At 32.1% G+C, this 25,251-nt stretch overlaps 1 protein-coding gene across 1 annotated transcript in view; it reads right to left on the bottom strand.

Annotated features, from left to right (window-relative positions):
* LOC129216614 (serine/threonine-protein kinase SMG1-like) overlaps positions 1 to 25,251 on the bottom strand; it is a 248,709-nt gene that overhangs the window by 174,155 nt on the left and 49,303 nt on the right. The window contains exons 17-26 of the mRNA XM_054850834.1: positions 22,589 to 22,701; positions 22,245 to 22,344; positions 22,047 to 22,148; positions 21,754 to 21,954; positions 13,567 to 13,772; positions 13,425 to 13,478; positions 5,814 to 5,935; positions 5,525 to 5,689; positions 1,378 to 1,532; positions 472 to 703 (exon numbers count right to left, since the gene is read on the bottom strand). Coding sequence (XP_054706809.1) covers positions 472 to 703; positions 1,378 to 1,532; positions 5,525 to 5,689; positions 5,814 to 5,935; positions 13,425 to 13,478; positions 13,567 to 13,772; positions 21,754 to 21,954; positions 22,047 to 22,148; positions 22,245 to 22,344; positions 22,589 to 22,701 — 1,450 coding nt within the window. The remainder of the gene's footprint in view (positions 1 to 471; positions 704 to 1,377; positions 1,533 to 5,524; positions 5,690 to 5,813; positions 5,936 to 13,424; positions 13,479 to 13,566; positions 13,773 to 21,753; positions 21,955 to 22,046; positions 22,149 to 22,244; positions 22,345 to 22,588; positions 22,702 to 25,251) is intronic.

Raw genomic sequence — 25,251 nt, 5'->3', positions numbered from 1 at the left:
AATTGAACTAGGGTTTTTATTTCCAAAACAATATTCTTTTTTTAAACATATTAATAATATTTTTGATTGATGAAATGTATAATTTGTTTTTTATCTCAAGCCAAATTAAAAAAAACTATCTTAAAAGATGCTTTTAAACCTCCAAGCTCTTTCCTTTACTATTGTTGACAGAAGCAGGAAAATCTAGCTCAGTTACCTTTTCAGCTTTATAACTGATGCTTAAAATGATGCATAAGTTTTTAATTTTATGACGAATGAATTTTCAAACAGTTTGTTAGAGAACAAAGACCAATATATGATTTTCTTGTTCATTCTCATAATGTTGAATGTTCTTTCCACTCTATATTTGCATAGTAAAAAAAAATGACACTTCATACTTTTTATTATCCAACAATAAACTATGAAACTACTCTCTCTCTAGATCAAATATAATTTAATTTACTCAAAGCACTCCGAAATACAAGAAATTACCTGATTTAACAAGAAAGCATGAAGATGAACATCTACATGATGTTTACTTAATCCTAATTCATTCATATTCATTTTATTTCTTGTTTCTTCAGAATTATTTGATGCAGGTCCTATTTTGATTTTGTCATTGATCTTATTTATGTCTTCTTTTTCCTTAACATGTTTTTGAGGACTAAGATTTTCTGACAGAGATTGCAAAATACAAAGATACTCATGAACAGCATTTTCTAGCCTGAAATATAATAATGTATTTATTACTGAATGAATCCTTACACAACACAGACACACAAATACACTTGAAGAAAAATATTTTCTTTCATATTGTTGAAGTCTGTAATTAATTTATAATGGAGTTAGTGCAAATCAATTTGGGCGTTTTTATTATTTTTCCCTCCCTAGTGGAATCAATCACATTCCCATAAATAAAATATACGAGTGATAAAAATAAACTAAAGAATAAAAACTACCCCAGTGAAAAAATATAACATCTGAATGGGAAGTAATAAACATAAGATAAACAAAACATTCTTGAAAGTGAAGTTATATGCCTTAATAAATGTGGCACAGTGGCCTATTTCTTTCACTTTCTCCAGTTTCTCTCCTCTCCAATCAATTAACAGTATTACACTTTGTAAAATGGATGCTTGTTTCATTTGTAATGTAAGGTACTGCCTAATTTGTAATGTAAACCTAATACAGTAAAAATTTCGAAAAAAAATTGTAGGGCTGCAAGTAAAATTCAGTAGTAGCACTCGTAGTTTCATGTGGAAATGTTTCAGGTCTTCCAAGTGTGGGACTCTTCCATTTACTTAGACAATTATCAGGGAATGGTTCCGGAGAGGGAAAACTGACATGCACTGTTGATTTAAAATCAACTCAAAAAATAAAACATCAAAATATACATACTTTCCAGCAGCACAATCAACCGATGCTTTCATCCAATTAAATTTGCGCCCAATATTTTCTTTACACCAAATATACAATCCCAAGACACCTTCAGGGCATTGTAATTGGATGAGTGCTCGAGTAACTGCATATAATATATTCTCAAACTCAGAGCCCTATAAAAAAAAATTAAGATATTTATAATTGCATTTAAATTTCCTTAAGTCAAGCAAATTAATGTCATTTAAAATATTTGCAACTAGATAAAGATAAAGAAATACTTAATCTTACTGACACACATTAGTGTATACAATTCAACTCCCTTAGAACAAGGTCGTCCCAAGCATGTTGGGGAATGGGGGAATGTGGGGCAGAGTGAAATAGCACGGCAATTTGAAATGGTGAAATATTTACTCTGCTTTTAGCGCCACCTATCTAGTAATATTTGAAAGTTGTTACACATGTAGTCTACTTTAGTCAAGAAAAAACTACCTTCGAAAATCATAAAATATGCTAATACAAGCAATTTTCAAAAACTGATACTCATATTGAAATATTTTATTGTGAGTGAAAATATATTTTTTGCATTATTAAATGACAAAGTTCTTGTAATTGATGTTGTTGCATTTGAAACATTAGTTGAGACCTTCCAATGTTCGGTGCAGTATTTATTTAGTTAATATTAAGCTTATTTGTATTTTAAATATTTTGTACAATTAGTCAAGCACATGCAGGGCAAACTGTATGGGGGCAGTTCTCAAAAGGTGGAAACAAAAGTTAACTTTTAGTAATTTCAAAAATTTTCAAATTTGAAATCAATTTTGCTTTTATTTCATAGTATGCATACCTAGAACACAATATATGAACATGAAAAGACAGCAGGTATTTGTAAAAATTGTTAATTAGCAAATTAAATCAGCAGTCTGTAGGTAACAGATTTTGGACATTGTTGTCCTGTAGGGTAACGGATTTTGGACATCATCATAACGTAAGTTTCACCATTTTTGACAATTGTTAATCTGATTTTTAACTTTTCCAATGAAAATTTTATTTACTACTTTTTGAATTTTGCAATTTAATAATAAAAAGGATATTAATGAAGTACTTGAATGGCTATACATACTACTCTTTACATATAATAAAGTTTTGGAATGATTTTGAAGAAGTTGATGAAAGGTAAAAAAAAAAGCTTCAAATTAAAAATAATACAAATGTAAAAAAGTGTCATCAGTTTTAATAATGAATCTTTTTTCTAATGTCATAAGAATTAAAACGATGCGTAAAAAAAAATTATTGAAAAAAGAAATTCGTATTTCTATTTGGAGATCGTTAAATTATGTTTCCAAAAGAAAGAGAAAAAAAATTCTAAAATAATAAAAGCGGGGGAAAAAAATGCTAGCGCAGGCAATAAAGTCGCAAAACTGGTGCAGCCGACGATAAACTACATTTGTCATACTGGAATTTCCCTCTGGTAACCTTTAGCTTATCGAATATTGTGCTGGTCGCCAACGGAGGTTTGCTTGGCAATTTTAGCGCAAAATGGCTATCGTTACGATCATAATCAGCCATGTTTCTACTGTAATTTATGTATTGTTCAATGTGTAACGTATTAATTATGCAAAATACCAATGGATTAAAGAAAATAACATTATAATAATCTTTTTTTATTGAGGTTAGAAGACAGTGGATCATCAAAAATTATGAATAAACGGACAGAATTATCGGCGTCAAGATCGTAACGCCATTTGGACATCTCACATGTATGTCTAGAAAAATTATTTTTCTTCTAAGATAATGAATAAAAGCTTATGAAAACACTTTTAAACAATTAAAAATTGATTCTGAGGACCGATAAATACCTTTAAAACGAAAACATCATATACTTAGTTCTCAAATAATAGCATTGTAAAGATCGTAACTTTTGGACATGCATCAAATTTCAAACTTTTTCAATTTTCTAAAATCATTTACAAAGTAAATAATCTGTTTTTACTTTTGTTATTTGTGTAAAATATTAACAAAAAATTATTCATACCTTTAATTTTTTTTTTTTTTTTGGAACGTATTGAAATAATTTTTTTAAAAAAATTTTTTAATGGTACATTTGCTCAGTTAATGTTTTGGTATGTCCAAAATTGTGCCTTTTAGCAAAGAAAATATTTTTTTAAGGGCATTTGAAGAGCATTTTTTCCATAATTTATGTCAATTCTTGTCTCTATACAGTACATAATTTAACTCAAAAATTTTTGAGTTAATTAAAATGAAAGTTATTTGGTGTTGAAGCTTCAAAGTTGAGGTCTGTGTTTGCTCCCACCTTTTGAGAACTGCCCATGGGGCAAAGGTAGTAAAACTTCATTAAATTATCCAATCATTCATTAAATCTTACATATTCTTTAATTATTACTTAATTAACATACCTTAACTTAGTAATTCATTTATTTATTCATTTCCTTATTCATTCACTCTTTCACTCCTCATTTATTTGTCCACATACATTAATTTGTTTATTTAATTATTTATTTATTTTTTCTCCAATCTTTTCATTTATTGATTCAACCTTTTATTTACTGAATCATTTCATAAAAAATATTTTTTTACAATTGAAAAGAAAACATTTCATTTTTCCCTTTGCAAAATTTAAAAATAAACTGAAATAAAAAATATTAGAAAGGAAAGTTTTCCTTTTTTTAAGCAAAAACTTACTGCCAAAAATAAAAAAATATTTTGATGCAAGTTTCAGTATGAAATACAATGTTCTTTCTTTACATACCGTAATTTTCAAAACAAATTTCAAATTTGTTCATTTTGAAAAAGCTCAGTCATCCTAACTTTTTCACTTTGCCCCACATTCCCCTACTATACTAAAACCCAACTTAAGAGAGATTGCTATTAAATTACATTAAAAGTACCATGATTTTTATAAACACCAAATGTCTCCAACATTTTTGTAATTGTTCTAAAGCTATAAAAGTTCTAGATTTCCTAATTCTGTTGAACACTTATAATAACATTCTTCCCAGCAGTAGAAAGTTTTGTAGCTGCTTGCGACAAGCTTTTACAATTTCATAATCTATCTCCAAATTTTAAGCGTAATTTTAATTAATAAACCATACGTTGATCCAGCATCATTTTAAAACAACTCTTATTTTTAGCATTTTATTTGAAAAGTTGCAAACATTATGTATTCTTGTTTATTTTGTTTAACTTTTGATGTTATAGATTAGGATTGCACGACATGTGGACCACAAGTCATCAAGTTGCGCCTTGTTGAGCATGTCGCTCAAAAAAGAAAGAAAAGGTGATAATATGTCAAAAGGGAAAAAAGAAAATTACCTAAAAACTCTTATGTATCACATGTAAAGGTAACAACTTAGAAAATGTGAATTAGCCAGAAATTACTGTTTGTTGTTGCAAGCTAAAATCATGCTCAAATTTGCACATGCATCAGATCTGTTCTGATTACATCAAAATAGGGGCAACGCAGATGGCGTTATTAATATTCTTTTGATCGGATTTAATTATTAGCCAAGGTTTGCATTTATTTTTTTTATTCCACTTTCTTATTGAACCTAGGAAAATGATATTGGAAGGCTGACAGGGTGCATTTTCTTAACGCATTTTAATTTAAACTTTAAAAAGGTATACAGCAATTTTTTTACCATGTAAAATAAAATGGCTATGATAACATTTTTCTTTAAAAAGGGAAAAAATTATTGTTTTAAAAACAACTTTATGTAAAATTTGCATAATAAACTGCACAAATGAAAAAAAAATAGTAATGTCATTAAAATAAAAGCATTTGAAGAAAAAAAAATGCTTTGAAACATCCTCAGCCTTTTCTGCCAAAAATGTATCCCACAACGTGCCCACAAGGAGGGAGGGGGGGAGCAATACTTTATCTTTTAATAGCTAACAGTGAAGAAAATTAATAGAGCTACAAATGTTCACAGAAAATTGTCATTTTCCCTGCAGATTAATGCTTTAATTCAGTATTCTGACCAAAGTATTTAAAATAAAAGTTTGTATATAAAGAAAAAAAGAAACACAGCAATGAAAGTAAAACACACACTAATAAATCATTCTATGTTATAAGTTACAAATAAAGGAAACAATGAGTAAAATTTCTTTAAAAATAGTTTCCTTATAATAAAAAATGCATATCAATTACCTGAGCATTTCCATTATTATTAAGTTCCTGCAATATTTCAAATCCCTGGCGAATTACAGCAGCGGGACAGCCTGCATTCAAAGCAACAACAACAGTAGTAGATCTGACCCGGCTTAACCACTCATGACAAGTTGATTTATTGGTTCGGAAAAAGGTACGTACATTCTGCAGTTTAAAAAAAAGTGATTAAATAGGGGTATGTAATTCACATTAAATGAATTTTAAACTTTGAAAAAAACCACAATTAAAAAACACAGCACAGTAAGATCTTATAGAAATTATAACTCACTTTTGCAGGCGAGGGTAAAGCAATTGCACAGCCTTCATAAGCATTATACATAAGTTTCTCTAGATGTTCCATCAGAGACAATAATAAATTGATTCTAAGCAGCACCATTTGATTGGAATTGCCTAGAGCAAAAAATTATCCAAACAGTTATATTTTGAAAGAAAAAGATTTTTAAAAAAAATGAATTGAATGACAGGAGAAACTAGTGGTACTTTAAAAAAAATAGAGACAAAAAAGATGGGAAAGCAGATATCTATGTAGCTGTACACCTTAAACAAAATCTGAGCCATTTAGAACAGGGCTGTATTTAAGGAATGGGTTTTTAAGGTTCAAACCCCCTCCGAAAATTTTCATTACTATTCCAAAAAAATTTTTTAGTATACTTTTTTTGCTTAAAAATTTATTACTACTTTTTTATTTTTATTTTTTTTTTAACTTTCAGATTTTTGAATACCAGAAGCTAACAAAAACCTCCTAATGCTTTAAATTTGAAAGTACCAAACTCATATTTAGCATATTTTAAATGTGCCAGAAAATATTTAAGAAGTGCGCTTGCACATATATGAGTGCACGCATCTTTTCTTTTGAGTTATTAAAAATACATCGAGTATTTAACAAGCAGTGGTGTAGCTAGTTTCTGCCGCCCGTTACAGTTCCTCTATTTGCCGCCCTTTCATTAAGACTTATCTAATACATTAAACCATTAAAAATTATTGAACTTAAAATTGAAAGGATATTAATTTAATCTGTATTCTTTCGACAAAAAGGGGGGGGGGGGGCATAGCCCAGAGAAATATTCAAAATTCACATCAAAAATCGTAGTTAAAAGTAAAGTCTGGGGGAAGGGAGGGGGGTTCTCTCCTGAATCTTCATCAAAACTGAAGAGTCATTCCATTTCAAATCAGGCAGGTAGGTATGAAAAGTGTCATATGACCATCACCGATTTTTTTGAAGAAATTACAGTAGTTACAACTAAGAGATTGGGAAAAAATATGGGATGCGGTGTGAATTCACTTGTTAAGCATTAAAAAGGGTTCAAATGAGCCATTTTTTAGATTTTTAAAAGATGGGGTTTTTTGAGTAATCTCACTTTGAAAATTGTTAATTTTTAAAATTTTTCAAAATTTCAAATTTTATTTCCAAGGGTGTATGCTTCTAAGGATTATAATAAAGTATGATATGAAACTATCATATAAGGGTTTTAGATTGCTATCTCCGTTTAGTAAAAAAAAAAATTCCATAGAGAAAAAAAATCATAAAACTGGTAAAAATGCAGTTTTTTCGCCACAAAAAAATTTTTTTTTCTTTATCAAAAAACCTAACTAAAAGTTCAAAAACGATGTCTAGAGGACATATGGGTCCTTCCGTATTTATTTTTAGAAAAAGAATAATTTTGAAACAGTGTCCATTTCAAATGGAACGTTTTGCTGGGTTTTCCCAAAATGGTAGATTTTGTGCAGAATATTAGTAGGCTGTAACAGAAGGAAAAAAGTTTTTCTTGCAAAATCCTTCTGGTATATTTCATATGTCCCTTAGTTGTAACTACTGTAATTGTTTCAAAGAAATCAGTGATGCTCAAGTGACAGGCCCTGCTTGATCTGAAATGGAATGGCTCTGAAGTCAAATTTAACTTTTGGTGCCGTTAGGAAGTCGAAGTCTTTTCTAGAATATCTTTGAAATTTAAGTTTTAAAAATACAGTAGGCACTTGTTTTACGCGGGGATTAGGTCCCACGGAAATGCCGCATAAATCGAAACCACGTAAATTGAGATCTAATACTAGTGTTAAAACAGAAGTTTGGTTCCGTAGATAACAAAATACTTCATTCTAGTGACAACTAATTGTATAATGAGTTTAATGTGTACTTACATCGACTTTTATGCACAACATGCATAAAGAAAACATAAATTAATTTTGTGTCCTGTTTATAAAGAGGATTAGGCTATGAGTCTTTTGGCAGTCATTAAGATTTTTTTTCTGTAATTCCTTTTGCAGGCCATTAACGCAGCCATGATCCCTTCTGCCATTTCCATGATTGAATCTTCTTTCACTAACAAATCAGAAAAATCATTTCTATTGTCTAGGAATGGCTCAAAATTTTCAACGTAAATGTTTTTGTTTGTGCTTCACCGACGTTGGTATCCTTGTTGGTTTTGGCCTCTTTTGTCGCTCCTAAAAGCTCTTCTTCCAATGAATTCTGAACTGCGTGAGTTGAATAACTTTACTTCTGGAGACTTAGCTTCCAATCGCATAAAAACTTTTTTTTTTAAATATTTATCTTGGTGTGGCACAAATGTCTCCAGTGGTCCCAAGCTTGATTATTAACATGCCAAAATGCAGTTGATTACGGATTATCTGCAATCTTTAGGAGTTTGGATTTTGAAAGAGGGGAAATTTTATCTGTTTCCTTGCCGCATCCGCGTAAAACTGAAACTCATCTGCGTAAAATAAAATAAAGGTGTCAAATCTTAAACCGCTTATAATCGAAACCACGTAAAATAAACATGCGTAAAACAAGGGTCTACTGTACAGTTTAAGTCTATCTTAGAGAACGTTAAGGGAATGAGGAAGATACAGGGGCTTGCTAAGGAAATATTTCAACTTTGAACACTGAGAAGCGCAGTTGTGAAAGTCATATCGAAACCCTACATTTCGAAGGGTTATTTCTTTGCCTCCAGTCATAAATTTAAAATAAGATTCCTTTATTTAGATTGTTTTTCATATCAAAGGTGCTGAATCACCACCCCCAAAAGTATGCCACCCGAGGCATATTGCCCCCTCCGCTCCACCCTAGCTACGCCGCTGTTAACATGGGTAATTTAGAGTACCCATCAGATTTTTTTTTCCTTTAATAGTTACAGCATCTTTACAATTATTCATGAAAATGCCCTTAAAGAAGCACCCCGTCATCTTAATAAAATATTTTAGCAAAGATCAATGGAATATATGAATGAAATCAAATTTTATTGATCACATACAAAAATGAGAAATGTGTTTAGTAAAACCCTCAACAAAACAAAAGCCTGGTTACGGCCCTGATTTAGAACAATACTAAGCACAAACTCCATGCTTTTCTTCTAATTATACATACCATTCAGTGGCGGATCCACAGGGAGGGCGATTGAGGAGATTCCCCCCCCCCCCCCATATCACAAAAATCACCTCTAGTTGAGTTTTCAATACTCCAAAAATTTTCTAGGAAGAGTCGCCTCTTCCTCTTGTCAACTTTCGATCACCTAACATTTTCCGCTCTTGGAGCTTCAATTTCAAAAAATTGCCTGGGAGGATTCTTTGATTAAGACTCCAGTTATTAAAAATTTCTGAGGGAAGACCGAATAATCTCTCTCCCTAACATCACAAAAAGCGTTGTAAATTGCGTTTTTGGAACTTCAATATCAACGCATTTCTGGTGGAGAGTTCTTAACCTCATGCTTTCTGCTAATCTCATTAAAGGAGGCCTAAAATTATGTTTTTAGAACTTTAACTCTGGAAATTTTCCGGGGGAGAATCCTATTCCATACCATCATTGATGGGTTTAAGAAACGTTTTCAATGCGCCATTTTTTAACAATTTCCAGGGGAAGACCCCGGAATCACCGATTAATGAAGTTCGTTAAAAATTATGTTTTTGGACTTCAATTTTGAAATTTTTTCGGATGAAAATTCCAAACCCTGTTCCTTTTCCTAACATTATAAAAAGTGGTTTTTAATTGCTTTTGTGGTTTGTAAGGGGGGATGTAGACGTGAAGAGTGAACGATGTGTCCGTGGCGGGGTTTGATCAACGAACTTTTGTGATGCTAGCCCAGTACTTTATTACTGTGACAAAAGGACCACAAAGCCAGGGGGCAAATAAATGTTGATTGCTCTCTGAATAAGCGCCACATAACTTCACATGTGATGGAGCTGGGATGTTTGGATCAGATGGGGTGCAAAGAAGCCAGGCGTGTAGGGGTAAGCAACAAAACTTCAGTTGCAGCTTGTTGCTGTCGATGTGAGGCCTGTTGCTGTGTTACATGGCTCCATTTGTTGAATTTCTGGGTCGCCAATGTGTGACAAATGGATGTGGAAGCAGAGAAGCGTGTCCTTGGCGCTGTTTGATCCACGGACCTTTGTGATGCTAACCCAGTACTTACTCCTGAGCCAAAAGAATCTCAAGGCAGGAGGGAAAAGGGCAAAGTGCTCTGTGAATGTATGCCTAAAGTTTTTAGGACTTTAGTCTTGAAAAATTTCCGGAGTAGGGCCCGCAGCTCCTTCTACTCCTACTTACCAAAATCATCGAAAATCATCTATAGCTGCGTTTTTGGCCCTTCAAAATCAAAAGATTTCTAGAGAAAAGTTTTGAAACCCAAGCCTTTCTCTAATGTCACCATATATGACCCACAATTGCACTTTAAGACTTCATTTCCGAAATTTGTTTTGGGAAAAGTCTTCAAACCTTCCATCCCCAAGCATCATTAAAGATACTTTAAAATTATATTTCGGAACTCCAATATCGAATTTAAACTGATTCCCATCCCTTCCTTTTACGTCACCCAAGACGAAAAACAATCATACAGCTTCAATTTCAAAAAAAAAAAAAAAAAAAAAATCCAGAGGAGTTTTGAGGTTTCCCTTCCTCCTTATACCATCAAAGATCGTCGAAAATTGCATTTGTAAAACAAAATTTTAGGGGGAGAGCTCAGTGGCGGACCTTCAATTTTTATGAGACGGGGCAAAAACTAGATACTGCCGCCCTTATCCCCCTCCTCTTTTTTAGCCTACTTTCCCAGTAAAAGTCAGAAAAAGAAGAAAAAAGCATGAAAGAAGGCTTAATGCATCTTAAAAATATCGCGAAAAACAAAAAAAAAAGTCAAAAATAAATAAAATAATTCAATAAATATTGAAAAAATAAAAATTGGAAAGTAGGATATTAAGATGGGGAAAAATGTCTGTCAGTCTGTCTGTCCCCCCCCCCCTAACAACTTTTGAATGAATAGTCCGATTCGAACAAACCTTTTTTTCTTCGAAAGATCTCGGTGAGAACACCTCATTCCCATATTTCACTTTTGATTTGAACTATTTTTTGTTCAATTTTGAACAGTTCAAAAAAACTTAACATTAGGGTCTACGAGGAAATTCAAGGCAATTCCGAACTGTGAGGCGAATTAGCTTCAAACAAACTTTGTAGGAAAAAGCGTTTGATGAAAAACTTGTATATAAAATATCTTTTTGATTTGAACAATTTTCCGTTCAATTTTGAACAGTTCAGATCCCTTAACATTAGTGCCTACGGGGAAACTGAAAGTCAATGTAGATTCCGTACTTGAAGGTGGATTTACTTCAAACAAATTTTGCTGGAAATAGTTCTTGACGCCAAACTTTAGACTTCGACCCCGAGAATTTAGGGGCACTTGACTCCGACTCCGGTGCCGGACACTTAATCGAATTCCGACTCCCCGACTTCGACTCTGACTTCGTAGCTTTGGCAAAAATTTTATACGGAGGAGGACAAATGACTGACTCCGATTCTTAGATATTCGACTCTGACCCCTTTACCCCAAAATGAGATCGACTTAGACTCCGCAGCTATGGTTTTGACTGTGAAATAATTATTGTTGATCTGACTTGTTTTTATTTTTAAACTAAAGTTTTAATTTTGGTACTCAGTTTTCGGCGAATAAACTCGAAGTCATTTATGTTTCTACATAAAGATATGCGCAGACGATTTTTTTTTTTTGACAATGAAAATTATTTCTTTAAGTTGATATTTTATTGTTTTTATTTATTTTGGTAAGTGCATTCATTCATTTAAAAAAAATTTTTGGCAACAGGGGAAAAAGAAACGATTTTTTTTTTTTTGATATGATGTATTTATTTTAATGAGCTTATGATTTTTTTTTTTACGCATCTATTTTTTTAGATGAGTGAGGAATATTTTATTCCTAGAAATCAGCTTAAAGTATTTTAAAAATATGTTTGAAAAAAATTAGCGATTTTAGCTATTTTTGAGAATATTGATCAGGTAGTAGAAAGTAGTATGGGTAAACGGGAAAGTAGGCTCGTCTAGTTCTAGACAGAACTTCTTGTTTGACCTTTTAACTTTTCACTCTTTGTATTCAAAGCACCAGTAACATTCAATTTCACTCTTTTAATTACAAAAAGATAAAAAATAAAAATAAGGAAAAAAGTTTATAAACTAAAAAAAGATAATTTGTCACCCCCCCCCCCCCCATAGTTTATTAGCAATTCGCCCCTCCCAAGAGGATCGTCTGGATCCGCCACTGATACCATTTACTTTTTATCATACCATTTGTAATCTCATAATAAGTACCAAATAAGGTTTTCAACTTATGCGCAACAATAATACCAACTTGGTGCTGGATCTGACATGATAAATCAACTTTTCTGGATAAAGAATCACAATAGGACTGTTTTCAAAAATCAAAACAAGTTCTACTCGTCTCATTACACTTGGAAGTAATTCGTTTTAATGTGTTGTTTAAAGTTATTTTTTAAAAAGCTGTACTGATTTCTGAAATTACATTTAAAAGTTTATATTTTTGTTAAAAAAAAAAAAATTTTACATTTATTACCAACTAACCATTTCCAGAATGTAGCAATAAACACCTTTGAGTTGAGAAACAGACTTAGATAAAATGAAAAGTTTTCTTTGAATACAAAACCTAACTGGAAAATTTTCTGCAAATAACTATTTTGCCTAATTCACTCTTGAATAAAAAATTTAAAAAATTATATTCAAATATGAAAAAGACAAAGAAAATGCTTTAAATCATTCAATTTTTTACAACATAGTTTGCTTATTTTTCACCAACTGAAGAAAACTGCCAAAACCATTATTTTTTTCACACATGTGCTTTGAAAGGCTTTAGCGTGATAGCCGGTTTAACCCGTCCACCCACTCAGAGTTCAAAGGGCCTTCACACGAAAAGAAGCAAAGACGAGGCAAGAATGGCAGACAGGAAAAAATTAGATTTTTTTTTTCAATAGCATGAAATATCCACCATTGTTTAGCCCAAATATACAGATTATCTGTTAATTTGTTCTATACAATTTTGGATATTTCCTTTTACTAAAAAGGTCCCACATATCAACAAGAAAAAAAACCCTAAGAAACACTGCTCTAGGGTCACCTAAGGACAAATTTTTGTTTGATTCAGTTTGTTACTTCTTGGAATATAGCAGCGCCACACAAGAAAGAAAACAATTGATTGCTTTATCCCACTAGATGGATTTGGTGCCAAAAACTAACAAGCACCATGGCACCTACTCTTTACACTGAGCACAAATGCACATGAGAGTACATATGTGAATCAAATTTTGTTCAATTTCATGCAGTAGTTTTTGAGCTAAAGCACCCACAAAACAAAAAACAGTCACACACAGACAGACATTTCTCAAAAATGGTCAAAATGGATTCAATACAACTCAAAACATGTAAATTCACTAAAATTCAAAATTTCTCATGAATCCAATACTTTCTTCAAAATTTAGATATAGAAGAAAGTAAAAAAGGATATTTAAAACCAAAAATTTAAACAAGACAACTTTTTAACTACTCAAAGTAATAAATTTTGTGCCTTAAAACTACTTAAATATATAAATAAGTATTTACCAATGAAAGCATCATCTTGGTTCTTAGATGACTTTGCTGCACTTTTTAAAGCAGCTGAAAATGGAAAAAAATGTACTTAGCAAACACATTTGTATATGTATAAACAATAATCTAATAAAAGAAAAACAAAAGAAAAGTGCACCTTCAATTGCCATAAAAGTTTCTTGCGGCTTGCCTAAAGGAGTGCGCAGTTTTGATGTAACACATAATTGAGCAACTTCCCATACAGCCCAAAACCAAAGAGCAGAATTGGAGCTATCAACTAGCTGACTAATTAAAGAGTCGATTCGACACTGGCGTTCTGGCGGGGGACAGCTGTGAAACATTTGCAACAGCCACTGTTTTTCTCTATAATATTTGAAATTAAAAAATTTCTTTAATTTAAAAGAGTAGTCAGACAGTAAAAATCATTAACTTTATTAGTTCAAAACATATTTCTCATCTAATAGTTTGTAACGAAAAGATGAAGAAAAGTAATCAGTATAAGTAGCAAAAGATCTAGTGCATAAATTGCAGCAAAATTAGTATTACAGATCAATATTATACAATCTGTACAACAGACACTTGGATTTAATCATATTTCACTTAAATAAAATTGCCTTAAATATCGAAAAGAAATTGTCAAAATACACATATCGTAGCCTCAGAGCAACAGTAGGATATCTTATCTCTAATGTTATTCCTGGTATTAGATGTCTTAGTGTTGTTCCGAGGTGACAATATAACAAAATTAATTAAAAACTAGCAAACATTTTGATGTTAACACTACATGATCTCCACAAATTCACATTAATAATTCAAATGACTAAAAAACTATTTGCATTAAAATTAAGTAACTGAATCATTTGCAATCAAAAAACTTCCATAACTGCATAATAAAAAGATATTGGGAGGCCTATGTTGGTATTACATACCAAGCTGTCAGTAATATTTTCTTAATTGATAAGGGTAGATTAAGTTTCGTCTTAGTGCAAATATTTTAAAATTAAGCAACTTGAAATCAACATTGATTTACCACAAAACACAACTGCTCACAGCCTCATATGATCCCTCTGCGACCTCACCTTAATTCTCACCAATAAAAAAGAACAAGCTTCCTAATAAACAACTAAATACCTTTGTGCTGAAGATTCAAAAAATCAGTAATCCAACGTCATAAAGCACAAAAATAGCAAAATATTGCAGACACGTGTTTCGGTGTTACAAGGAACACCTTTTTCAATGCAAAGAAGTGTGAGCTTCTGGATGAAAAGTCATCCGAGAAAAGCAACAGGGTGGAACAGGAGAAAGTATAAATATCAAAAAATAGAAATTAAACAAAACAAAAAAGATAAAATGACACCTGGAGGCAAAATTTATTATATAATTTCATCAGGAAAAAACCGTTAAGTAATAAATTTTCCAAGAAAACCCATAAACAATGCAAAAAGTCCAAAAATGAAACCACTCTGAATAAATTAGCAATAAATTTACCAGCGGGAAAAACTATGTATGAAAGCAATGTATCAAATGGAGAAATGCAGGAAAAAACAAAATGAAGGATAAACATATTGGAATTAGTTAATCACAAAACGAAATTAGAAAGCAAAAAATGAAAAAAATAAATGTAAGAAATGTACGACGTTTACATAAAAATAATAGAAAAACTAAACCAATTTTAACAAAGGAGTCCACACAGAAGAAAAATAGGGAATTGCAGTAAGACCATTAAGGGGCATTCCAAGGTATTTTTGACATTTATGTAGAGTCCATAACGTGACCTTTTTTGTCATAACTTTTTAATTTACTGTTCGATTAGCATATTATTTTATTTTGATCTTTTCCTACCAACACACCAGCTCAAATTAAAATAATTTGCAAATCAAACGGTAAATTAAAAAGTTATGGCAAAAAAGGTCACGTTACGGACTCTACATAAATGTCAAAAATACCTTGGAATGTCCCTTAACTAAATTAGAACGGTTCCTCAGGATGTGAAAAGATTCTCAAAAATCAAGATCCAATGAATTTAGGCATTTTTGGATAATTTGATAAGAGTTGAAATCAAAAGAGTGATTTGATTCCCAACAGTGTTGGGCAATACTGGATTTATTCAGCTGTTGTTTCCTCACATAGCTTTGATGTTCTTTTAACCGAAATTTCAAAGAACGGCGGGTCTGTCCGATTTATCCGAGTCCGCAATTGCAAACAATTTTATAGATCCCACAACAATTAAGAGGATGAATAGAATCTTTAAGAGAAGAGAAAGAAAGTTTATTAATAGGAGAAAATACCACTTGGATTTGGAATCGCTTCAGAATCTTAGCAACCTGAAAACTAATATTAAGGAAGAAAGGCCAGGGGTCTGTCCAGGATTTTTCACAGGGTTCGTTTTTTGTGAAAAATAAAATAAGTTTGTGAAAAATCAATTATTTTTGTGAAAAATCAAATAATAAAAAAAAAAAAAATTCTTGTAAAAACGAAAGTTTAGACTCTTGAGATCGTGAAAACTGTATCATTGACACTTAAAGTTGAGTGTTTTCTCTCTTTTCTGTTGAGAATATCATTCTTGAGTGTTTTTCTAGTATTTGGGGAGAGGGGGAAGGCATCGCTCCCTGGGAGATGGGCACCCCTCAAGTATCAATATTTATCTACCATTCTACATCATGTTAAATTATACTAGAAATGTTTTTTTGTATAGTATTTAAAATAACTGTAAGAAAAAAAATTAGGCAGGGGTTCAGCATTTAACTTTTTAACCCAAGACACTGTTTAAGAGCACAGAGTTTCATTCAAACCGTATAAACTCCGTGATTTTCACAAAAATAAAAAAAAAATATTTTATTTGTGTACCTCTTAACTAAGCGTACTAAACATCAAAAATTCGAAAAATCAGATTTCCACAGTGGATGCAAAGAGATTGCAATCCTCAAAATGAAGGAATCAAAAGTATAAAAACGGCTTGTAAAATAAATATTTTTGATAAAATTACTTTTGAATTGCATTTTAGAGTCCTATGATAAACATATCATTAATATCTGGACACAGTTAAAGCAAAAATAAATAAAAAAATAAATAAAATAAAAAATAAACCATCGATTCAGCATTTTAATTATTGACTCATAAAAGAAAATGGAATTCCCTTTAAAAACTTGAAATAAACTTTGTTACAAAATAAAGAGGCTTTTCATTTATTTGCATCCTAATAAAGCGAAGTTAGCTTGAAAAAAAGAATAAAATACAATTCTCATATCGGATGTAAAAAGATAGCGTTTTTCAAAATGTAGGCATCTATAGAAAAAATAACGGTAAATAAAAGTTTATTTAAAGTTAATTATCCTTTTTAGTATCGAAAAACCAAACCCATATAACTTTCTCCCAAAATAACAGTTTAACATCGCACCACCAGACACTAAGTGGCGATAAGTTTGAATTTTGTAACCTTATCTGAAGTGATCACATCCACCCCACCCATACTATCCTTTACAGTTCTAAATTCATTTTGCTGTATATTATTGATGATTAAATCATGAGTGGGGAGAAAAGTGCTTACTACGCCTATTCAGAGAATGTTGACGCTTTTCCAAAGAAGTTTACAACAACACCGCTGCATAAAACAAACAAGCAAAATTATAAACCAAAATGACTTTCAGCTGTTAATTTCTTTCAAAGAAACCAACAACAGGCATTATATTTATTTGGCGGTAGTAATTATTTATGGCTTGCAGGAGCATCACAAGAGTGCCGATTTTTTCTTTTTCTTTTGCAAAATTAGCTGATTTTGTATAAGTTGATTCCTCTAATTTAACTTTAAATATGCTGCATTATTTTAGTTTGAGATTTGCTCTTTCAATAAACAATTTGTGAAATATCCGTTTTTGTTTACCAGAATTTTGTGAAGGGTCCGTTTTTCTTGATCAGATTTTTGTGAAGGGTCCATTAACGGACCCAAATTTGCTCTGGCCAGACCCCTGAAGGCAGAATTAAATTCTTAGTGTTAAAAGTTCTATTAAGAACAATATTTTGAGATTTTTTGCAAAGTTTTTTATAAATGGAATCAACTAAGGTGGGCGGATAGTCTCTATCAACAGCCACAGCTCTTAAATAGTTAAGTTCCGCATTAAGAAGCTCAGGTGAAGAACAAATATTCATTGCACGATAAACAAATGTGTTGAAAGCTGAATATTTTTGATTAGGAGGGTGAGACGATAATCTATGTGGGGGTAATGAAACAGCAAAAGGTTTGCGATAAACTGTAATTTCAAAACCGGACTCGGTTCGAGAAACGAGAACATCCAGAAATGGAAGGCAATTATTCTGTTCTTTTTCATAAGAGAATTGAATATGAGGATCAATGGAATTTAAAATAGATAAAGCATCATCAATGCTTAGTTGATCGTGACTCATAAGAACAAAACAGTCATCAACATAGCGAACATAGAATTGAAACTGTAGTTTCTGAAACAACTTGAGCTCAAAGTAATGCATGTAAATATCACTAAGGATGGTGCTAAGTGGGTTTCCCATTGCCAAACCATCCAACATTGTATAAAATTTAGCATTAAAAACAAAGGAACATTGCTTTAGACTAGTATGAGTAAGGAAAACTAAATCCTCAATTTGCTTAGAAGTAAAATGAAATTCAGAGAGTCTACTCTGAAGGCATAACAATGAACCCTCGACCAGAACGTTCGTAAATAATGAGTTCACATCAAAAGAAGCCATAAAAGAATTATTTGGAACGCAATTCTGAATTTTTTTGACAAAATCGATAGAGTTTTTTACAGTGAATACATTATGACTCATAAGAGGAGAAAACACAGAGACTAAATATTTTGCAAGTTTATAAGAAGCCGTATCAATATTGGAAACAATCGGCCTGAAAGGAACGCCAGCTTTATGTACCTTAGGTAAAGCATAAAATCTAGCGCAATTAGCAATAATGTTTTAATCTTTTCTTTGTTTAAGATAACCAGGATAATTTCCCGTGTTTATGTTATGATACCCTCACTCCAGCTTTTGAATGTCATTTTTTTTTTCAGTTATTTTGTTCCTTGAAAATGTATTATAACATCTTACAACTTACTTTTTAAATGAATTTTTCATTCAAAAAAAAAAAAAGCTTTATTAAATATTACTTGATTAAAAAAAAAGGTATACAAGGTGTGGCTATTAAATAACGAGACTTATGCCACTACTGAAGAACCATGCATGCCCCAAATCTGAGCATCCGACAGTTGTGCAGCGTAAAGCCTTCTCTTTCGATTGCAGCACCTCCCGAGTTTGTAGAGAAATCAGTCTGGCCGTAATTATCATTTATGTAAGAAGTGTTTGTTTCGCCTTCCCAAGATGGCCGAGAAGACATTGGAGATTATGACTGCCTGGCAGAGGCAGCGATTGGAACTGAAAAGTGAGGGGGCAAAAAAAAAAACAACTAAAAGTTATAGGATTTTTAGCAACAGCAAACAAATGAAAGATAAAGGAAGGAGAAAAAAAAAGGAACAAAACTTTGCTAAGGCTGGTTCTAAAAGCATATGAGTGATAACTGATGTAAACCTAACAGTTTAACTCGCGTTTTCCTTAAGATTTCGATGAATTATGAAAAGAATAACTTTCCTCAAAGAAACTCTTAGGCAGGTAGGCCGAGTGTAATTATACTTACATTATTTACCCCAAAGTATTTTGAGATGTCACAAACACTTGGTAATAATTTCATTAAGCAAGTATCTCATGCTCAAGTAAAAGAATTGGTTTACTAATATCTAAACAACAAATACATTAACTAAAAGTTACTGCTTGTGAGCTAAATAATTATTCATACACAGATATGCAAAGTAAAACAAATAATTATGACACAAACATTTGACATTTCCACTTGTTTTACAATTAAATTTCTCGTTTTGGTTCCTAAATTGGAAAATAATAAAATAAACCATAAAAATTGTATAAAAGGGCTTCCCTAACTTTAACAAAGACTGGATTTTCCTCCCAAAATATTTTCAAACTTGAAATCAATTTTAGGTTGTCTTTGATGACGTCATGTTTGGGAGCTCTGCAGAAATTTTTTGATGAAAAAGATTCAAAAACGCAACTGTAGGCTATCTCTGGTGGCGTAAGCAAGTGGCCAAATGTTTCCAAAAATGTTGGGAAGTCAGATGGCTCTTTCATCTCCCCTGCAAACTTTTTAGAAACAATGTTCTAAAAACGCGATTTTAGTCGTTGTTTCACGGACAACGTAATGAGTGTTCGGGGGGGGGGGGGGCGTCTCACCCGAAATATTTTTTGAGAATGTTGCCCATTTTGAGCTCTTCCTCAGGCATTGAGGGCTTTCCTCAGAAATTTCTAAAAACTAAATTTGGAGCCAACTGTGATGACGTTAGGGGATTTTGTGGACATTTGGGTTTGTTTTCTTAGAATTTTTCTGAAGTTGAAGTTTCAAAAACCCAATTTTAAGCTATTTTCGGAGACATTGGATGAGATAGGGATTTTATAGATAAAAGTTGATGTCCAAAATACATGTTTTAGATTAGACTATCTTTAATCAAGTTACAGGAAGGGTTAGGGTTTGACTGCCTTCAGGAACTTGTTGGTATTGAAGTTTCAAAAACTCAGTATTAAATTAAAAGATGAGATGTGAAGGGATGAGGTAGGCAGTATTCCTTGGAACGGTTTTGAGACTGAAGGTCTAAAGGTTTTTGGACTGTTTGGTAATGTTAAAGGACAGAAAGGTTCCGTTGCTCTTCTGGAAAAATGTGACATTTATTGAGGGTTTAACAATGCAATTTTAAGCTGTCTTCGGTGGGTAAGAAGTCTCCCGCCTAAAACACATTTTAAAGCTATATTTGAAAACGTTAGACAGCAAAAAAGGTTGAAAATGGAGCCCTCAAAACTGCTGTTTTAGGCAAAGTTTGGCCAAGTTCAGGGAGAAAGAGATATTAAGTTGCTCTCCTCTGGAAAATTTTCAAAATAAAGATTCTGAAAATGCGTTTTAATCTTTGTGACAGCAGGAAGGAGCATAAAGGTTGTTGAAATTTTTCTAATTTAAAGTTTTAGAAGTGCAAATTTAGGGTCTCCTTGGTTTCTCAAAGGGAGATATAACTCCCTTTTGAATCCGTGCTTGAGCGAATCACTTAATGTTGACAGACTCAGAAGTTGCCGCCCAGGTTACAAGCAAGACTTACCCCCTTCCCTTCCCTAGATCTGGTACTGCTATATTACCAAGTTTGGATGATTCTTCTTTTCACTGATAGAGAACAATAAGATAAAGAGGCTCTTTACATTCGATTAACCATACTGTGATTCATGAGAAGAAAAAGTTGAGCATCAAAAATCATTACTTTTGATGTAAACGTGAAAGGCTTTGCCTATACATCATTTTACTGATTAAAAACATTTTATTAAAATGAATGACTAAATGTGAAACCCATTGTTTAAAGGAATTTGTTGATATAAAACAGTAATACAAGCAATTATTATTTGAGGTGTGAAAAAGTGCTTTTATAAAATGAACATAAAATTCATTTTGTCTTAATGAAACTTTTGCAATCAATGACCAATCAAAGCAATTGTTGAAACAGATAATGCTATCCTGAAAATGAGCAAGAAATCACCCACCATTTGAGACCTCCCTCCTCTTACTCTTGTCGTCACTTCCCTTTTAAAACATAGTTTTTTTTTTTTTCAAATAAAGTGGTTTTACTGGAACTTTCTTAAAATTAAGTAGTAGCTTCATCATGTAACGAAAGGTTGTGAAATTTATTGTTTACTCCGCAATAGTATTACTGTTAACCTTAACAGTAAAAAAAAAAACATTGGTCCCTTGAATTTACTTACAATTCCTTAAGTATGTAACTTCAGACGAAGGAAGAAACAAAACTAACAATAGTGCTGAGATGTCCACAAGAAAAACTCATGTTTTGTATCACAGCATTTTTATTATCATAGTCGTACCAAAACCTTACAATTCAAAGCCTCCTTCCCCCCCCCCCTTTTTTTTGTCTCCAGTAATAGATCAAAAGCATGATTTCCTTGTTGGGAACATGCATTGAATTTTTTCGCATCAAAAATGTGAAATTGCTGCCCCCAAAAAAGTGCCATCCGGGGAGGATTAACCCCTTTCCCCCACCCTAGCTATGCCACTGCATGGGATGAAGGTTGACAGCTCCTGCAGTAAGGCATGGTTCGCTTGTTAGATAAAGTTACTCATAAAAGAATTCAACTAGTTTTCTACTTGCATATGTATGTCAGATCAGATTTAAGAAAAAAAAAACATGTACCCATTAAAATAACAAATATATTAAATTCAAATTCAAAATTTTTCAAAAAAAGAAAAAGAAATTAAGGAGCTTACGGAGGATCTTTTCCTTGGAATAAAAAATTTGTGATCATTCGAAACTGATGGCTGAAAAAGTTTCCAGCAGAAGATCGACTCATGTAACCACGATACATTGACCATATATCAGAAATTGAAACACAGCTTTTGAATGAAGAATCTGCATCTTTTGAAACACTATGTACATAGCCATTTTTGAGAACACTAAAAGAACTGCTCCTGTAAATTAAAGCATGTAACAATGAATAACCAGGTTATCCAAATAATTAAAAAATGTTGCTATTTATGTTAAAAAAACATGAGGTACTTACATTAAAATGATATCTATTGGTAGTAAGGATAAGATAGAAATAAATAGTTCCTGTAATTCATCATCATGGCTGTTTAATCGCAAGACACATATATCATAACACCTGAAAAAATATTGTGTGTATGATCCAATACTGTTCTACAATGTAATAAACACACACAAAATAAAAAATGAAAATCAATTTAAATTTTGTGCGCACCTTTGAAGAGTACTTTCAGACAATACTGATGCAGCGGACTTCAAAAATATATGCAAACTCTTGCAACAAATTTTTGATAGAACTGTGTCATTCAGAAAACCTATAAGAAAATATAAATTACTATTTTAACATAAATTTCATTTGCAAAAAACCACTGAAAAATATACAGGAGAAAGAGATTTTGTAAATTTTTAACAAAAAAAATTAGTTATACCTTCAGAGTTGGAGCACTTTTTTAACATTTACACAACAATTAAAAACTTTTACCACTACTTAATATCATGCCTCAGAAAAATAATATCTTTGAAATAGCCTTAAATATAAATCATTGGGACGCTCCTTACAGGCATTTAAAACAGCACGGAGCAAATCCTCAAAACAGGTATTTTGAACAAGACGACTGAGGTGGTGTTGAACTTGTTTTAATATTTCTTCAGTCCATTCTGCTGCAAGAAGCCTGAAAATAAAAATTAGTTACTCATTAGTTTCTAGTAAAAAAAAAATTAAGATCAATAATTTTGGAACAGAACAAACAAGATCAATTATACAAAAGCAAAAAACATTTTAACTTACAATCAAAAAGATGCTATAACTGTAAAACAAACTACTTTGAACTGGTAGAAAAATATATACCTTAATTCAAATGTAACAAATATACGATAGAAGTGTTTTGTGAAAACAGAAAATAAACTGTTACATGTACAAAAAATGGTATCATGATAAATTTTAAGAATTCATACGCATAGAAGCAAGAATGAAAAAATTAATGCTAACGTAAATGAACAAAACCTTTTAAAACATTTTTAAAATAGAGAGTAAAAAACAAGCTTCAAAATCATTTGAAAACCTTTATGTGAAAAAAAAGCACAAGAAAATAAAAGGCAAAAATTATAATAATTGTGTCTCGATATAGAAGTAACTAAAGACTTAATTTTGAAAAAAAAACACAGGAGCAGAAAGTGCAGACTACTGTAACAATCAAAGTCCTTGCAGAACAATTTTGCCAATTTCAAGATACAAGGATAAGAAGAGGAAAGAAACTTTTTCAATCTACAAAAAAAAAATCAACACACTGTTCTGTTTAATATAATTGCACCCAAGTTGTCTTGAAATATTTTTTCACAGCTTTAAGTTAAACTAGCTGCCCCGCCCGGCTTTGCACGGTCCACCTCGAAAATAAAATTTATGTCAAGTGACGCAAGTTCAACACTCAGGCTTGAACCAAAAAAAAAGTCAGTGAAATTTTGCGGCAGATTGCGGAAAAACCCCAAAAAGTAAACATTTTAAATCCCGATTACAGGAAAAGCCTCAAAACAAAAACAAGAATTTTACCTGTTCATATTCGAGAAAAAAAAAATGGCCCAGATCTTTCATATCAACGATTTTCTTCACCCCACTATCCACTTTAATAAAAGCGTTGTTGCGGAAAGTTGAGATGAAGCACTGAATAATAATTTGAATGGAGGAAAGCCTTCAAAAAATAGGGATTTTATGTCGAAATCCAAGCTTCATAATTAATAATTTTTAATTGATATCTCCGCTAGTTATTATCGGAGGATTATGTTAAATAGCCAAACATGAAGACGGGAAGATTACGAATCCATCGATACCTGGTTCGATGGTAAGTTCACTGTCGTTCGGGAGAAGAAGCTTGGACATACATAGATATGCTCAGTTTTTAATTATATAAGAGATGAGAAAAACTATTCCTCCTGGAGAAATGAAATGAAAAATTGATTTAAGTCAAAAAATTATTGGAAGATTTTCTCCAGAACAGCAGTCAGCAACCTTGTGACTACGACTGGGCGATATACCGATATATCGTCATATATCACTACATATCTATCACCGCGGTAACGATACTTAGATTTCTATCTATCCGATATATTATTTGAAACGGAAATATGGGACATAATTACGGAGAAATTGAAATACAAACTCAAAAATACATAATCTTTGATAGTTTTGTGTGATGGGTGATGGCTTGAAATTTCAAGAAATTATCTGCATTCTTTAATCAGTAATTTAATATTTAATTATAGTAAAAGGTAAAATTAACAGAGCCACAGAAGGTCAAGGTGGGCACATCGTCAGTTTGGTCTCTGGATTCCATCCCCCTATAAAGTTTTCAAAAGCGGGGCGCTTCTAAAGACCGTGCCCCTAGTTTCTGACAAAGCTGATATGGCCTCTCCTGGGCCCTGAAAAATGAATGCGTGTTGGTTAAAAAAAGCATCTTAATGCAACAATTAATAATAAGCAAATTAAGGTATCAACACGATTCATAATTCTAATTAAATGGAAACCATCGATATTACGCTGAATAAAAGGTTTGCGGAAAATACTGAAAAGAAATATTTGCATTAAAAAAATAAAAAACAAATAAAACCTAATGAGGCTACTTCTGTGGCATATTTATCTCACAAGCGGGAGCGCAACTCATCCCTTTTGGACCGCATAAGCTGAACAAATACAACTTATAAGTCCCGAATTAAGAGGGAAAATATTGACTTCATTCATAACACACAGCACCACTTGAAACGGAATTCAAGTACGTATAACAATTTTAAATTGTTATCATTGTTGCTATGCACATGCAGACAGTGTTTTTTGTGTAAGTTCTACACACTTACGTACTTAGGGCTGAAATGATTATACGAATGCAAATGCTAGTTTGCACGAACATCGGTTTCTTTGTGAAATACGCATTAACATACTTGGTGTTTTTTGACTTGTCAAACATAGGTTGCGGAATTGGGGTAGCACATATTAGGATTTCCGGTTCTCTGTAAAACATCGATTATCGTAGAAAACCGAGAAAAAACTTGCATTTCTGAACTTGTATGGTTTTTGAAAATTACGTAAAGGAAGAAAATTTTAATGCGCAGATGATTTAAATATGGATGTTACCCCCCTCCTCAAAAGTTTACATGGCCCCCTCCTCCCTTAAAAATGTTATTCCCCAATAATGAGACCTGTTTCACAAATACTTGAAAATTTAAGTACCCTT

This window comes from Uloborus diversus, chromosome 1 (assembly GCF_026930045.1).
Source record: "Uloborus diversus isolate 005 chromosome 1, Udiv.v.3.1, whole genome shotgun sequence".
In the NCBI taxonomy this organism is placed as follows: Eukaryota; Metazoa; Arthropoda; class Arachnida; order Araneae; family Uloboridae; genus Uloborus; species Uloborus diversus.
The sequence above is the reverse complement of the archived record's forward strand: the minus strand, read 5'-3'. Positions and strand labels throughout refer to the sequence as shown.